The sequence below is a fragment of the Camelus ferus genome, chromosome 6 (genome assembly GCF_009834535.1).
Source record: "Camelus ferus isolate YT-003-E chromosome 6, BCGSAC_Cfer_1.0, whole genome shotgun sequence".
NCBI classification, from domain to species: domain Eukaryota; kingdom Metazoa; phylum Chordata; class Mammalia; order Artiodactyla; family Camelidae; genus Camelus; species Camelus ferus.
The window spans coordinates 80583511-80600579 of NC_045701.1; the positions used below are offsets into that span (position 1 = coordinate 80583511).

Here is a 17069-nt window from a genome sequence, read left to right on the forward strand (position 1 = left end):
GGACATAAAAATCAACTCATCTTCTATGAGAGATGGATATAAAGTAATTATACTTTATATTGATAAAGTGTGGTGAATATAAGAAATACTGAAAAAGGGTAAAGACTAAAGGCAGAAAGAAACCAAGGAAGAGTGACACCTATTTTCACCATAAAACCTGAGGGGTTGGCTAAATATAAGAGAGGAGGAAAGGTTTTCCAGAAAGAAGACACAGCATGAGCAATGCAAGTACATGGCACATTTGAAGAATAGTAGATAGTATAACATGAATACAAGATTAAGTGGGAAAAGTAGTGACTGATGGGGTTAAAGAGATTAATTGAGGACAGTGTGTGACAGATCTGATATGTTGCCAAGAAGTCTGGGCTTTACCCTGGTCTTAATTATATAAGAAAGAGATGAAAATTATCTCTCTATAAAAGGGAATCAAAAACAAAACAAAACAAACGAAGGAAAAATGTACTTTTTAAAAAAGTTTTCCTGGTCAACATTTCTTTTGCCTTAGACCCTGCAACTTGCAAGGTCCTCTTCCTAAGCACAGACCAATGTAGCTACCTCTACCTTTCCCAGTGACTCCTTCAAGTTTTAATTAAATCCATGCACCTTATTTCCTTTTTCTCCATATACATTCATCCACCCACCCATCCACCCATCCATCTATTCATCTATATCTATATGGAGCAAGATTTTTACGAAAATATCTAAGGCACTACTTGATAGCTTTTACTTTTATGCCTTCTTTATTAAAGATATAATCATTCTAATATCAATCACAAACATTAGTAAAGTGCTCGTGGAGAATTCTTCAGAATTATCTTGGTATTCTTCATAGCTTTCTTGTTTTAGAGACTTAACTACTCCCAGTTAACAAGAAAAATAACTGTGGGTATCTCAGGTTGTCTCTTGCTTTCTACCACTGTGCCCCTCCCCTGCCCACCAACAGACAGAGACACAGGCGCACGCACACACACACAAGAAACAGTGATGTAAAAAGTGATTCTGATTGACTGACTGGTTTTATATTATGTTATTACATCAACATTAGAAATTGTGCCTATCTTCGCTGATGAAGATGTTTCTTTGACAAATTTACAGGAAAGAAGACTATTATTAGATGAAAATGTATTGATTTCTGTAAGTTCTAAATTAAGTCTTCTGGGAAACTGATACGCGAAGTCTAAATTTCTTTAAGAAGCAGGGAGAAGCCAAAGCCTGGGAATATCCATACATTAGTTAGCAGTTTGAAACACATCAAGAAGTAAAAATACACAATACTGATAGAGCATGTAACAGAATTGTTCCTAGGTTGGAGGAGTTAGAAGAGACAGACCAAAGGAAGTAGAGTTTAAACTTCATTCTGAGGAATTAATGGGACTTAGCTCAGTAGAAGATAGGAGCTGGGAGGAAAAAGGCCCACATCCAGCAGAGATAACAGTATGTGAAAGAGTTGGTGGCAAGACAAAGTATTCAAGTTTATTTTTAAAAAGTCAGTGTAGTGGTACTCACATAAGCAAAGGGGGCTTTGGTGAGAGCTGAGTCTGATGAGGGAGGCTAAGGTAAAATCATAAACGGCCTCATTGATCATAGGAAACTTGGCCTCAATTTGTAAACTTGAGCTAGGGTGGGGTGAATCAATCAGATCACTAATCTGGTTTGACAGTAAAAACAAATTGAAGGACTATAAAGACAGCATCAAGACCAGTTAGAAGACTACTACAGATGGTGCTTGCTCAAACTTCAGAAAGAAGTGAAATGATATAAAATATGCAGTATTACATATTATAATCCACACTATTATAGCATATATGTTAAAGATATTATAATTCTAATCTTATTCACCAACCTTAATTAAAATGTTCCTAGAAAATTCACCAGGCAACTAAAATCAACAGGATGTGGTGATGGATTAGAAATGGTGGTTGGAGACAGCGAAGTATCAATGATAACGCCTAGGTTTTTGGCTTATACAAAATCATGGACAGTGGTGCCATTCACTTGAAAGGGCTCTCAGACAGAAGATCAGTTTGGGAGGTGCGATCCTGGGTTCAGCTTTGGAAATGCTGAACTGCAGATGCCTTTGAGATACACAAGTGATGTTAAATAAGCAACTGGATATGCATGGCTGGAGTTTAAATGAGATCAGGGCTAGAGCTATGCATCTGGGATCATCAGGCTATGGGTAGTAACTGAAGCCAGAGGCAGGATGAGATTACACAGTAAGAAAACACAGAGTGAAAATAGCAGAAAGCCTAGATCTGAGTTCTGAGGCACTCCAGTAATTTACTAGGCAGATGATAATTAGTCTATAAGAAAATGGAGCCAAAGAAGTAGGCTGAAAAGAGAAAGAAAATTAACATCCAAAGCCAGGGAAGAGAATGTTTTGAGAAGGAGGAAGTGGTTAAGGGGTCAAATACTACTGAGAATCAATTTAAATGAGAACTGAAAAAAGGTGTCCTGGCTTTAGTCACAGGGTACTATTAATGAGGGGTTTTTTTAAATGTAAAGATGAAGGCAAAAACTATGTTGGAATGGAGGGAGAAAGTTGACAAGTTAACTGGAAGAAAAGAGTAAAACAGGCAGTTTTTTTTTTTTTTTGAGAATTTCTCTGTGAAAGAGAAGAGAGTAAAGATGTGATATAACTAAAGATGGACTTAGGTTCAAGGTAGGAATTTTAGGATAAGATATATTTGACTGTATTTTAATAGTGCTCTTGGTGGGGGAAGAGAGATAAAAAAAAAACTTTGATATGAAAAGATAATGGACATATACAAATAATTACTTTTTTAAAGCCAGGAAATAACTTTTGGAACTTATTTCTCCCATAAAATGGAGCAGACAAAATTTAAATAGGGTGAAAAAACTTTTAAATGAATGCATGATTAGTCAGGGAAAAACTGTCTTAATCCTTCTCAAGTTGATGTAACTCAGCAGCTATGCTGTCAGAAAAGACAAACAGCCTGTCCCTTCCCACCCCGTGCCAGACCGGGATTTCAAAATTTGTAGATGCTGACAGGCAAATGTAGAGTAGATAAACAAGATTATACTGTATAGCACAGGAAATATATACAAGATCTTGTGGTAGCTCACAGCGAGAAAAAAAAAATGTGACAATGAATATATGTATGTTCCTGTATAACTGAAAAATTGTGCTCTACACTGGAATTTGACACAACATTGTAAAATGACTATAACTCAATAAAAAATGTTAAAAAAAATAAAGAAGCCTAGGGTAAACTGTAAAATAAATAAATAAACAAACAAACAAACAAACAAATAAATAAATGCTTTTAAAATGGAAAAGAAAAGACAAACAGCTAAGTGACTGTTAGACTCTAAAATGGCAATGTTAATGTTTTTACAACTAACGTCTACCCCATGCCCTATAGGAGACCTTACTTGGTTTTCAGCATGATTTATTAACCATGCTCATCAAGCCCCTCCACTGAAGTCTCCCTACATAGTTCTAAGAATGAGTTAGTGTCTCTAAGGCGTTTGATGTTGATAACACCATGTAGCGTACTATGAGTCAAAGTTTTAATAGGTCCTACTGTACATCACAGGGAACTAAATCCAATAGCTTGTAATAACCTACAATGAAAAATATGAAAAAGAATATATATAAAGACATACACTGGAATCACTATGCTGTACATCAGAAACCAACACAACATTGTAAATCAACTACATGTTTATAAAAAAATTAAACAAAAAGAATTAGTATACTAGATTCTAATCCCTGCTATGTTTTTCTAATCATAACATAACCACCCCTGTATGGATACTCTACTACTCCTATACTTATGAATTCTGCTCTATGATATAGAGAATAGACACAGCAAATCAAGAAGAAACAGTGACCAGGTAAATTAAGAAGGATTAAGAGTATTTTTGAGTTAGAATTTTGTGGTTATACTACAAAGGCATTTAATAGTAACTATTCCAATGGTCCTGCCAGCAATGTTGGACTCAATTGCTAAAATACTATCTTATTAGAGATAAGAACTTATTCACCCAGTTTCTTGCAAACAATAATTGAAAGGACAAGTTAAATGTACAAATGAAAAAATAACAATCACTTTTTTTTTAATGCACGTCAACTATCTGATAGAAATTCTTAGATGTTTTACATGCATCTTAAATTCTTGGTTGTAAAACAATGCAAATGTACTTAATGCCACTAAATTTTATACTTGAAAAGGTTAAAATGGTAAATTTTATATTATGTATACTTTATCACAATAAAAAATTATCTTAAGAGGAAAATCCCACCATATCTCACTATAAAAACCTGTCCCAGAAAGAAGACTCATATATGTAGAAGCTCAAAAGTATTAACAGAATATGATATACTTGAAGAAGCAAAAGATGTTATATACATGTTAAAAGAAAGAGATTGGAGTAGAAAGAAATAGGCTAGAGAGATGGGCAATATAGGCTATGTTAAGAATTGTGAACTTCATCCTAAGGATAGTGCAATACTTTTATCATACTTTAGAAAGAGGAATGATGCAAACAAATGTGTTTTAAAAGGCATCACTATAACTGTAGAGTGAATAAAGGACTTGAGGACGCAAAATAAGAGATAAAGAGACCAGCTGAGATGCTATTCCAGTGATCCAGTGAGGAGATGACAGAAGCCTATATAATGAGTACAATGTGAGAATGGAAGGAAGTAGATTAATTTGAGAGCTATTTAAGAAGTAGGTTGTCCAGAATTCTATGACTAACTAGACACAAGAGACAAAAGAGGCAAATGAATCAGTGGTTTCTGGACTGGGCAACTGGGTGGACAGTCCTATCATTTACTAAGCTAGAGATGAAAGATTTCATACATATTTATCCTTGTGAACACATGTGGATCTACAGTAAATTTTTAAATGGCTATATAGGATTCAATTGAATGCACCATATCTATCATTCAACAAAAGAATATAACTGCATTAGGAAATTCTTTAAACTCTTCTAACTACCCAAACAAAGGAAGAGGTGTGGGCATTTTTTTCAAAGCATGAAGCTGTAAATAACAACAACAACAAATATTTTTAAGTTTCAAAGTCCCCTTCTCCCCCTTCAAAGGGAGAGGATCATTACTGAAAATCAATACTACCAAGAAATGGAAAACAAGATCCAAATTTAACTCAAAATTTTAGTTATTAATCTACTAAGCATTCTTATTCCCCCACATGAAGGTTTTTTGAGTTAATTTTCTGACAAAGCCATTTTTAGAAATATATTTTTTATATTTTGAAACTAACATATGAAAATATATACATTAATAAGAAGGGGGGAAGGAAATGGGTAAAAATAGTAAGTATTACACATTCTATTCACTTAAAAATTTACTATTTCTATTTCTAACCTAATACATACCTCACTCTAAGTACAGTGAATGAACCATCCTTCATTCCAAGGGCAAGATGGATCCCATCTACATTTACAGCTGCACAACGAATTGGTTCTTCCATATTACACCTTGCTATTAGCGCATGATCAACTAGGCTCCATATCCTGTAATATTTAATTAAAATAAAAGAATAGTTAACGAATGTATGCTTAAAAATGATAGACTATGAAAAATGTTGGTTAAAATAATAATTTCATTTTAAGGAAGTAAGATAAATCTAGATTTTTAACTGTATGTTTTGTGGCAAAGAAGTCTTATCTATGAAAACAATATATTGTTAATGCTTAAAATGCCATGGGTTGATAGAACCTTTTAGTATTAAGACACTATGATGACATTAATTTTTTCCAATCACTCTTTTTAGGTAGATGATTTCTAGCCTGACCAAAGGGGAGATACATACATAGTATAGTGGCAGACAGTCTTTTAATTTAATAACACTTAAGATTATGCAAATTTAGAATCTTTTCTATACTGTTAGAAAACTGTAATAAGTACTAAAATGGTATATACATCTATCAAAATTCATCAAATTGTATGTTTGAAATATGTGTAGTGTACTGTACAGGAACCATACCATAATAAATGTGTTAAAAAAAAAAACTAAAAAATACTCATTGTTTGAAAGTAAAGAATTACATTTCCAAATAATATAAAGGATAAAGACAAAATTCTAATGGAAATTAGTAACATTTTGAAGTAAGGTTACAACAGAAGTATTTCAAGTCAAAACTTGTGGGATATAGCTGAAATAGTACTTAGGAGGAAATTTAAATGCAGATATTATCAAAACAAAGGCTACAACTTAATGAACCAGTATCTACCCCAAAAGGTTAGGAAAAGATCAGCAAAACTAAGTATATTTTAAAATGTTTTTTTTATAGCAGTAACTTCTTTTAAAAAAAATTCTGTTTCTTGCTATTTTATAGGAAAAATGATTTTATATATTATTTTTATATCCAGGAAATTTGCTAAATTCTTTTTAATTCCAATAATTACTCTGTATTTTCCTTTCAGTTTTCTACAGATACCATTATAACACCTGCAAATGACAGCTGTTTCTTCCTCTGCAATCAAAATGTCTCTATGTATATATCTATAAAAAAACATATAAATACATATATATAATTTGGCTTCACTGTTTTGACAAACACTTCTAGTCTACAGATGAATATAATGGTGAAAAATAGTGAAAGTGAGCATGATTGTCTTCTTCCTAATGTCAAGGGAAAACTTTAAATGTTTCAACATTAAACATGGTATTACCTGATGATTTTCTAAGCTCTATCACACACTGTGGGCCAAACTGGGCCCACGTCTGTTTCCGTACAGTCTACAAGTTAAAAATGGGTGCTGCATTTTTTAAGAAATTGAATTATAGCCAATTTACAATATGATATTAGTGTCAGGTATACAGCATAGTGATTCATTAATTTTTTGCAGATTATATTCCATTGTAGGTTATTTCAAGATATTAAATATAATTCCCTGAGCAAAACAGTAAATCTTTGTTGCTTGTCCATTTTAAGTGTAGTGGTTTGTATCTGTTAATCCCATACTACTAACTTGTCCCCCGTTCCCTCTGGTGACCGTCAGTTTGTCATCTATGTCTGTGAGCCACTTTGTTTTGTATATAGAATCATTTGTATTATTTTTTTTAGGTTTCACATATAAATGATACTATATAGTATTTGTCTTTCTCTGTCTGACTTACTGCACTAAGTCCATGCCTGTTCTCCAAATGGCAATATTTCATTCTTTTTTACAGTTGAGTAATATTCCATTGTGTGTGTGTATGTGTGTGTGTGTATACACATCTTCTTAAGTCAATCATCTTGTCTTGGCTATCATAAGCAGTGCTGCTGTGACCACTGGAGTGCATGTATCTTTTCAAATGAGAGTTTTTGTTTTTTCCAGATATATATCCAGGAGTGAAATTGCTGGATCACACGGTACCTCTATTTTTAGTTTTTTAAGGACTCTCCACACTGTTTTCCATACTGGCTGCACCAACTTAAATTTCCTCCTACAGTATAGGAGGGTTCCCTTTTCTCCACACCCTCTCCAGCATTGATTATTTGGAGACTTTTTGATAACAGTCATTCTGACCATTGTGAGGTGGTATCTCATTGTGGTTGATTTGCATTTCTCTAATAATTACCAGTGTTGAGCATCTTTTCATGGGCCTGTTGGCCATCTGTATGTCTTCTTGGGAGAAATGTCTATTTAGGTCTTCTGCCCATTTTATGATTAGGTTGCTTGTTTTTTTGATATTGAGTTGTATGAGCCGTTTGTATATTTTGGATATTAACCCTTTGTCACGACTCTCATTGTTTGCAGTCCACATGTGTCTTTTCTCATTGTTGATGGTTTCCTTTGCTGTGCAAAAACTTTTAAGTTTGATTAGGTGTCACTTGTATATTTTTGCTTTTATTTCTTTTGCCTTGGTAGACTGCCCTAGGAGATCACTGCCATGATTTGTATCAGAGAATTCTTTGCTCATGTTCTCTTCTAGGAGTTTTACAGTATTGTGTCTTACATACAGGTCTTTAAACCATTTTGAGTTTATTTTGGTATATGTTGTCAGGGAATATTTTAATTTCACTGATGTTCATGTAGCTGTCCAGCTTTTCCAGCACTACTTGTTGAAGAGGCTGTCTTTTCTCCATTGTATATTCTTGTCTCCTTTGTCGTAGATTAATTGACCATAGGTGTGTTGGTTTACTTCTGGGTTTTTTATTCTGTTTTATTGATCTATACGTCTCTTTTTGTGCCATTATCATACTGTTTTGATTACTGTAGCTTTGTAGTATAGTTGAAGTCTGAAAGGATTATACCTCCAACTTTGTTCTTTTTTGTCAGGATTGCTTTGGCAATTCGAGGTCTCTTGTGGTTCCATATAAATATTAGGATTATTTGTTCTAGTTCTGCGAAAAATGTCCTTGGTATTTTGATAGAGATTGCATTAACTATAGATTGCTTTGGGTACTATGAACATTTTTGACAATATTAATTCTTCCAATCTAAGAGCATGGAATATCTTTCCATTTCTTTGAATCATTTTCAATTTCTTTCATCCATGTTTTATAAGTTTCACTGTATAGGTCTTTCACTTCCTTGGTTAACTTTATTCCTAGATATTTTTTAATGTGATTTTTTAAAATCACATCAATTTTTTGATCACATCACATTTTTTATGTAGTTTTTTTTCATTTAAAAAATTATTATTTTTTAGTTTTTTTTGGGGGGGGAGGTAATTAGATTTATTTACTTGTTTATTTTTTTAGAGGAGGTACTGGGGATTGAACCCAGGACCTTGTGCATGCTAAGCATACACTCTAGCACTTTGAGCCTTACTCTTTGATATGATTTTAAACAGAACTTTTTTTGTATTTTCTCTTTCTGACATTTCCTTATTAGTGTAAAGAAACGTATCAGATTTTTGTATATTAATCTTGTATCCTGCTCCCATGATGAATTCACCTGCTTGTTCTAACAGTTTTTGTTTGGAGAGTTTGGGGTTCTCTGTATTTATAGAGTATTATGCCATCTGCAAGTAGTGACAGTTTTACCACTTTCCTTCTAATTTGGTTATCTTTTTTTTCTTTTTCTTGTCTGACTGTTGTGGCTAGGACTTCCAATACTATGTTGAACAGAAGTGGTGAGAGTGGGTATCTTTGTCCTGCTGCTAAATTTAACAGGAAGGCATTTAGCTTTTCACCACTGAGTATTATGTTGGTTGTGGGTTGTCATAAATGGCTTTTATCATGCTGAGATATGTTCCCTGTATACTCACTTTGGTAAGAGTTTTATCATGAATGGATATTGAATTTTTTCAAATGCTTTTTCTGCATCTATTGAGTTGATAATGTGGCTTTCCTCTTTCCTTTTTTTAATGTAGTGTATCATACTGATTAATTTGTGTATGTTGTACCATCCTTGTGACCCTGGAATCCAACTTGATCATGGTAATTAATCCTTTTAATGTATTATTGGATTTGGTTTACTAATATTTTGTTGAGGATTTTTGCATTTATATTCATCAAAGATATTGGCTTGTAATTTTCCTTCTTTCCTTCTTTCTTTCCTCCTTCTCTCTCTTTTTCTCTCTTTCTTTTATTCTTTCTTTCTTTCTTATGTCTTTGTCTGGTCTTGGTATCAGGGTGATGGTTGCCTCATAGAATTAATCTGGGAGTGTTCCCTCATCTTCAATTTTTTGGAATAGTTTGAGAAGGACAGCAAGTTCTTTGTATGTTTGGTAGAATTTCCAATGAAGCTGTCTGGTCCTGGACTTTTGTTTGCAGGAATTTTTTAAAATGACAGATTCTATTTCACTTCTAGTGATTACTCTGTTCAAATGATTTGTTTCTACACATTATTATATATAAAACAGATAAACAACAAGGACCTACTGTATAGCACAGGAAACTGTATTCAATTTCTTATAATAACATATAATGGAAAAGAATCTGAAGAAAAAATATATGTATGGTTACATATAACTGAATTGCTTTGCTGTACACCTGAAATTAACATTGTAAATCAACTACACTTCAATAAAAAATAAAAATTTTTTTTAAAAAACAAAGACAAATTATCTGTTTCTTCATGACTCAATCTTGGCAGACTGAATGTTTCTAGAAACATGTCCATTTCTTCCAGGTTGTCTAATTTGTTGGCATATAACTGTTCATAGTACATGCTTATGATTTTCTTGTATTTCTGTGATACCAGTTGTTATTTCTCCTCTTTCATTTCTTATTTTATTTGGGTCCTCTCTCTTTTCTTCTTGGTGAGCCTGGCTAGAGGTTTGCTGATTTTGTTTATCTTTTCAAAAACCAGCTCTTGGTTTTATTGATCTTTTCTATTGTTTTTTGACCTCTTTTATTTATTTCCTCTCTGGTCTTTATTTCCTTCATTCTGCTGACTTTGGGTTTTGTTTGGTTTTTTCCTAATTCATTTAGGTGGTAGGTTAGGTTGTTTGAGATTTTTCTTGTTTCCTGAGGAAGGCCTGCATCACTATGAACTTTCCTCCCAGAACTGCTTTTGCTGTATACCAAAGATTTTGTAAAGTTGCACTTTCATTTTGTTTGTTGCTAGGTATTTTATGATTTCTTCTTTGATTTCACCACTGACCCACTGGTTTTTTAGTAGCACGTTTTTTAGTCTCCACCTGGCTGTTCTTTTCCCTTTTTTCTTTCTGTGGTTGATTGCTAGTTTCCTACTCTTGTGGTCAGAAAATTTGCTTGTAATAATTTTGATCCTCTTAAATTTGCTGAGGCTTGTTTTATGAGCTAGTATGTGGTATATCCTAGAGAACATTTCATGTGTGCTTGAAAAGAAAGTGTATTGTGTCTTTTTTGGAGGGATGTAGTGTCCTGTAGGTATCAGGACTTATTGGATAAGTCCAACTGATTTACTGTGTCATTTAGGACCTCTGTTGCCTTATTCATTTTCTGTCTGGATAATCCGTTCACTGATGTCAGTAGGGTGTTAAAGTCTCCTACTATTATTGTATTATTGTCAATTTCTTTATGTCAGTATTTGTTTTATATATTTAGGTGCTCCTGTATTGGGTGCATTTATGTTAACCAGTGTAATATCCTCCTCTTCTATTGATCCCTTTATCATTATATAATACTCTTTTCTTTACCTTTCTTTTTTAAAAATTTTTTATTGATTTATAATCATTTTACAATGTTGTGTCAAATTCCAGTGTAGAGCACAATTTTTCAGTCATAAATGAACATATATATATTCATTGTCACATTTTTTTCTCTGTAAGCTACCATAAGATCTTGTGTATATTTCCCTGTGCTTATACAGTATAATCTTGTTTATCTATTCTACAATTTTGAAATCCCGTCTATACCTTCCCACCCTCTGCCCCCTTGGCAACCACAAGTTTGCATTCTATGAGTCTATTTCTGTTTTGTATTTATGCTTTGTTTTTTTGTTTTTGTTTTAGATTCCACATATAAGTGATCTCATATGGTATCTTTCTTTCTCTTTCTGGCTTACTTCACTTAGAATGACATTCTCCAGGTGCATCCATGTTGCTGCAAATGGCATTATGTTGTCGGTTTTTCATGGCTGAGTAGTATTCCATTGTATAAATATACAACATCTTCTTTATCCAGTCATCCATTAATGGATATTTAGGCTGTCTCCATGTCTTGGCTATTGTAAATAGTGCTGCTATGAACATTGGGGTGCAGGTGTCATCCTGAAGTAGGATTCCTTCTGGATATATGCCCAGGAGCGGGATTCTTGGGTCATACGGTAAGTCTATTCCTATTCTTTTGAGGAATCTCCATACTGTTTTCCACAGTGGCTGCACCAAACTACATTCCCACCAGCAGTGTAGGAGGTTCATCTTTCTTTATAGCCTTGGTTTTAAAGTCTATTTCATCTGATATGAGTATTGCCATCCCCACTTTCTTGTTTTTTCTATTTGCATGAAATATATTTTTCCACCTTCTTACTTTCAGTTTGTGTGTGTCACTCTGAATGAGTCTCCTATAGGCAGCATATTGCAGGTTTTTGTTTTTAATCCAATCTGCCACTCTCTGTCTTTTGATTGGAGCACTAAGTCCACTGACATTTAAAGTGATTATTAATAGGTATGTACTTACTGCCATTATAACCCTTGTTTCCCAGTTGTTTTTGTTCTTTCTTTCTTCCTTTTTTTTTAATTTAAAATTTTTATCTTTATTTCAGAATGACCTATAAGACCTTATTTCTTATTGTTGTTTGTCCTTTTGTGGTTTGATAATTTTCTTTTGTAGTATCCTTGAGTTCCTTTCTTTTTGGTTTCTGTGAATCTACTGTATGTTTTTGATTTGTGGTTACCATGGAGTTCAAGTATGTTGGCCCATAACTATATCTACTTGCTTTAAATTGATAGTCATTCAAGTTCAGACACATTCTAAAAAAATCTACATTTTAATACTCCCGTCCCCCATATTTTGTGATTTTGATGTCCTATGTTACATCTTCATGCTTATCCTTTTACTGTTTATTGTAGCCATGATTGCTTGTACATTTTTTTTACTGTATTTTAATTTACATAGTGGCTTATTTAAGTGATCTTCAATCCTTACTATATATATTTGCCTTTCCTATTATGATTTTCCCTTTCCTACAGATTTATGCTGCTTTTCTATTTAGAAAAGATCCTTCAATATTTCTTACAGGGTAGGTTTAGTATTGCTGAAATATTTTAGTTTTTGCTTCCCTGAGAAATTCTTTATGTCTCCTTCTATTCTAAATGATAATCTCGCTGGGTAGAGTACCCTACGTTGTATCATGCCATTCCATTCTGGCATGCAAAGTTTCTGCAGAGAAGTCAGCTGTTAGTCTTATGGGAGTTCCCTTGTAAATGACTCTTTTTATCTTGCTGCCTTTAGAATCCTCATCTTTAATGTTTACCATTTTAATTATGATGTGTCTTGGTCTGTTTGGACTCATCTTATTTGGGACTACCTGTGTTTCCTGGACCAGGATATCTGTCTCCTTCTTTAGGTTTGGGAAGTTTTCAGCTACAATTTCTTCAAGTACATTTTAGATCCCCTTCTCTCTCTACTCCTTCTGGAATCCTTATCATGCATAGGCTGGCACATTTTATATCATCCCATAGATCTACAATGTTGCTTTCTTTTTTTTTTTTTTTATTTGTCTTTCAGTCTGCTGTTCTGATTAGGTGATGTCCATTATTCTATCTTCCCGATCACTTACTCATTGTTCTGTGTCATTTAGTCGGCTATTCATTGCTTTTAGACTTCTTCTCACCTCAGGAATTGTGTTGTCTATTTTGAATTGTCTATTTTTGATAGTTCCTTGTTACAGTGATTTGCATTTTTATCAGTAATCTTTCTTAATTCAGTTAGCATCTTTATTACCACCTGTCTGAACTTGACTGATGGTAGACTGAACTCTGTTTCATTACTTTCAGGGAATTTCTCTTATTCTTTTAACTGGGAGTACTTCCTCTGACTTTTCCTTAACTTAACTTTCTCTGTCTCTATGAATTTAGGAGAAAGTTATCTACTGTAGTCTTACAGGAATGTTTTCATGTGGGAGCATCCCTGTGTAGACTGTGTTTGTCCTAAATCTTTGGTGTGAACATCAGCCATGTCTTTCCTCAGGGTACTCTGGTCGTCAGCCCCTTGATAGGGTCTGTAGTTGGTGTTGGAGGATCTAAAGCTTGTGCAGGATGTGAGGCAGGGCTTCCTCTTTGCTCCTTAGCTATCCTCACACTGTCAGGGATGGGGTCTGCTCCTCAGTTGTTGGAGTAGAAACCCTAAGGGCCAGGGCTAATCAGGCTTCACTGTCCTTGAGTGTGTGCCCTGCCCTAAAGGAGGTGACTGTATGTGGTTTTTGGTTTGGGTTTTTTTTTTTTTTTTTTTTTTTGGAGGAGGGGAGGTAATTAATTATTTACTTATTTATTATTACTTTTTAATGGAGGTACTGGGGATTGAACCCAGGACCTTGTGTATGCTAAGCACGTGCTCCACCAATGAGCTATACCCCCTCCCCGGAGGTGACTGCTGAAGCATGTAAGGCATTTGCTCTCATAGAGGACCTATGAGCTGCCTGTGTAGGCATCAGTGGCTCCACTCAGAAGCAGCCCAAGATTGCATCCTTTCCTCTGTTATGTTTGTCGCAGATCTAGTGCAAGGCTGTGTTTTGGAGTGGGCTGGGTCTGAGGGTCAGAATATTGTGGCTGCAGGAATTGAGGAAGCTGCACTGTTGCCAGAGATCTGGGCTACCTCTGCAGCAGTCTTCTCCCACAACTTGTCTGCACCAGATCTAGTACTAATCTGTGGGGTGGAGTGGGCAGGGCTTGGGCAATGTCGCTGAGAGAAGAACTGCTGCATGCTTCTGTGCGTGCTGACTATGGTCACCTACGCCCCAGCTGGGCCACACCCTAGGCCCCACAGTCTGTCTCTGCATCTCTTCCCAGGGCCTGGTTGACCCAGATCTCACACCAGACTATGGTGTGGAGTGAGCAGAGCCCCCGTGTTTGCCCCATTTGAATAGGGGAGTGCAGCAAGGTGGCAGCCACCAGTGCAAGGGTCTTTCTGCCCAGGTGGCAAGCCAGCATGCATGCACTCCTCTCAAGTAGAGTCTAGGATTTTCCAGCCCTTATGTCTTTCCCAGTGGTTATCCCAGCAGGCAAGGGGGCTTATCTCCACTATGTAGGCTCCCAGGACTAGGATGCCCAGATTGTGGCTCGACCTGCTCGCTCTCCAGGGCAAGGGACCTCCCATGCAGACCTTCTCTTCCTTTCAGATCCCTCCCAGAGGCACAGGTCCCAACCCAATGCCTTTTTTTCCCATCCTACTCAGTTACATGAAGATCTTTCTTGCAGCTTCGGTTGTATAGGAGTTCTTCCGCCAGTTTCCAGTTAGTTTTCCATAAGAATTGTTCCATATATAGATGCATTTTTGATGTGTTTGTCGGGGGAGATGAGCTCCATGTCTTCCTACTCTGCCATCTTGATCCCCCTCCTTGTTTTTACATTTTTAGATGGTTGAAAAAAACTTTCAAAGAATAATATTTTGAGACATGAGAAAATCATATGAAATTCAAATTTCAGTGTCCACAAATCAAGTTTTATGGGAACACAGCCACAATGGTTTGTCTTCATATTGTCATGGCTGCTTTCACACTAAAGAAGCAGCGATGAGTCCTTGTAAAACAGACAGTAGATGGTATGTGACACACATCACTCTGCACTGCTCCTTTTAAGCGCTACAAACCGCAGTGACACAAATACAGCCTGAGAGAAATTCTGCTTTGTATATTGTCTATTATTATATCATGACATCTTACTCTTTTTTATTTCCAGTACATACCCATATGTCAAAACAAGAAAAAAAAAAAAAGAACAGTGAACTTTGAATGTTATGTTTTTAAGGCACTGGAGTATGGATTACACTGTTATTGAATTAGATGGTAAAGTGTTGTTTATGATGCAATGACACTATAGTTGTTCTAAAAGAATACAAATGTACATCAACATTACCAGACTAAGCACTCATCACAATATTTTCAACTCCCAGTAAAGTAATGGTCAGAAAAACTAGAAAATTAAAAAAAAAAAACTCACTGCAGCAGAATTTCTTTACAAATTTAAAAATTAAAATGCATTTTACTTACAAAAGCAACTTTCTGAATGGCTCATTTGTTAGATAAGCAAAGAAAGCTGTTTATTGGTAATGGATCATCTAAATTACTTTAGATTGCAGCAGCTGAAGAAATGTGTCCAGAAGAAAATAAACCTGTTTAAGACTATCAGCCTTTTGGCGAGAACAGTTGCTTACAGAGTTGAGGGTGTTGGGAACAACACTAACAGTTAATTAAAAACAAGGCAAATAATTGTGAGTGTTTTTCCTTGAGTCTTGGTGAGTCAACAGATGTTACCAATACTATTCAGTTGGTTATTTGAGGAGTCAATGCCAAGTTTGAAGTGATAAAGAATTAGCATCTTTGTGGAACAGCTACAGGCTAGAATATTTTCAAACATGTTACTGAGAAAGCAGTACACAAGTACAACGTAAAGTGAAATTACATTGGGGTAAAAATATGTATGGGAAAAAAACATACTCAAGACCCCTCAATATGAGAGAAAAGCATATTTTCAAAACATAACAAAATACTATTTTTCACCTTTTGGGGTAATAATTGGTGCTGGCAAGGGTGTGGGAAGAGAGGTACTGTTACACACTGCTGATAGGTATGTAAATTGTTATTGCTTCTATGTAAGGTATTATCTATTAAAATTTAAAATGCATATATCTTTTGAACACTGCTAAGAATTTACTACAGAAATATTCATATTTACATGTGTACAAAGTGACATAGGTATAAAGATATTCACTACAAACAATGTATTTAATACCACAGAACTAGAAGAACCTAAACTTCCATCAATGATGGATTAATTGAATAAATTACAGTATACCTACACAGTGGAATATTGCATGGCTGTTAAAAAGCAGAGATAGTTCTGTACATTCTGATATGGAACAGACTCCACATAGGTTTTATAAGAGAAAAGCCCAAATCTTATAAATAGTTATTATCTCTATGAATTTTAAGCACCTATTAATTATGTTCATTTGTTATACCATAAGCTGAAGTTTAAGTCTAAGTATTTTTTTAAAAGTTTTTCTTATGTTTACCTAAGGACAAATTCCAGCTTATGCAATTACTTTATGATCTGCTTACCTGACTGAACGATCATCACTTCCAGTCACAGCCAAAGGTTTAGTAGGATGGATGGCAAGTGCCCAAAGTTCACCTTCACAATGCCCTTGCATAATTAGGAAAGGTTTGTTTCTTTCATGCACCACAATTTCAAAAATTTCACTGTCCTGGGTTCCAACCAGAATGTGGTCACCTTGCCAACAAACACTCCTTACAGATAAACCTAGTCAAAATTGAATTGTATTTAAGATCAAGGCTATAATAACAGAATGCCAATCTTCCTAAACCGCTACTAATTTTTCTACCTTTTATACCTTAGATGTAAAATAAAAGGAATCTGCAAGTCTTGGATCAACACGTTTTCTTTACTTATCCATACTGTTTTCTACATGGAATATTTCTGTTTTTATATACCCCAATTTCTGCCAATCCTTCAGGACAGACACTTCTC

The 17069-nt window shown here is 34.8% G+C and overlaps 1 protein-coding gene across 2 annotated transcripts in view; it reads right to left on the bottom strand.

Moving 5' to 3' along the window:
* EML5 (EMAP like 5) overlaps positions 1-17069 on the bottom strand; it is a 130642-nt gene that overhangs the window by 77764 nt on the left and 35809 nt on the right. For both annotated transcript variants that reach the window (XM_032482479.1, XM_032482478.1), the window contains exons 7-8: positions 16640-16841; positions 5371-5508 (exon numbers count right to left, since the gene is read on the bottom strand). In XM_032482479.1, coding sequence (XP_032338370.1) covers positions 5371-5508; positions 16640-16841 — 340 coding nt within the window. The remainder of the gene's footprint in view (positions 1-5370; positions 5509-16639; positions 16842-17069) is intronic.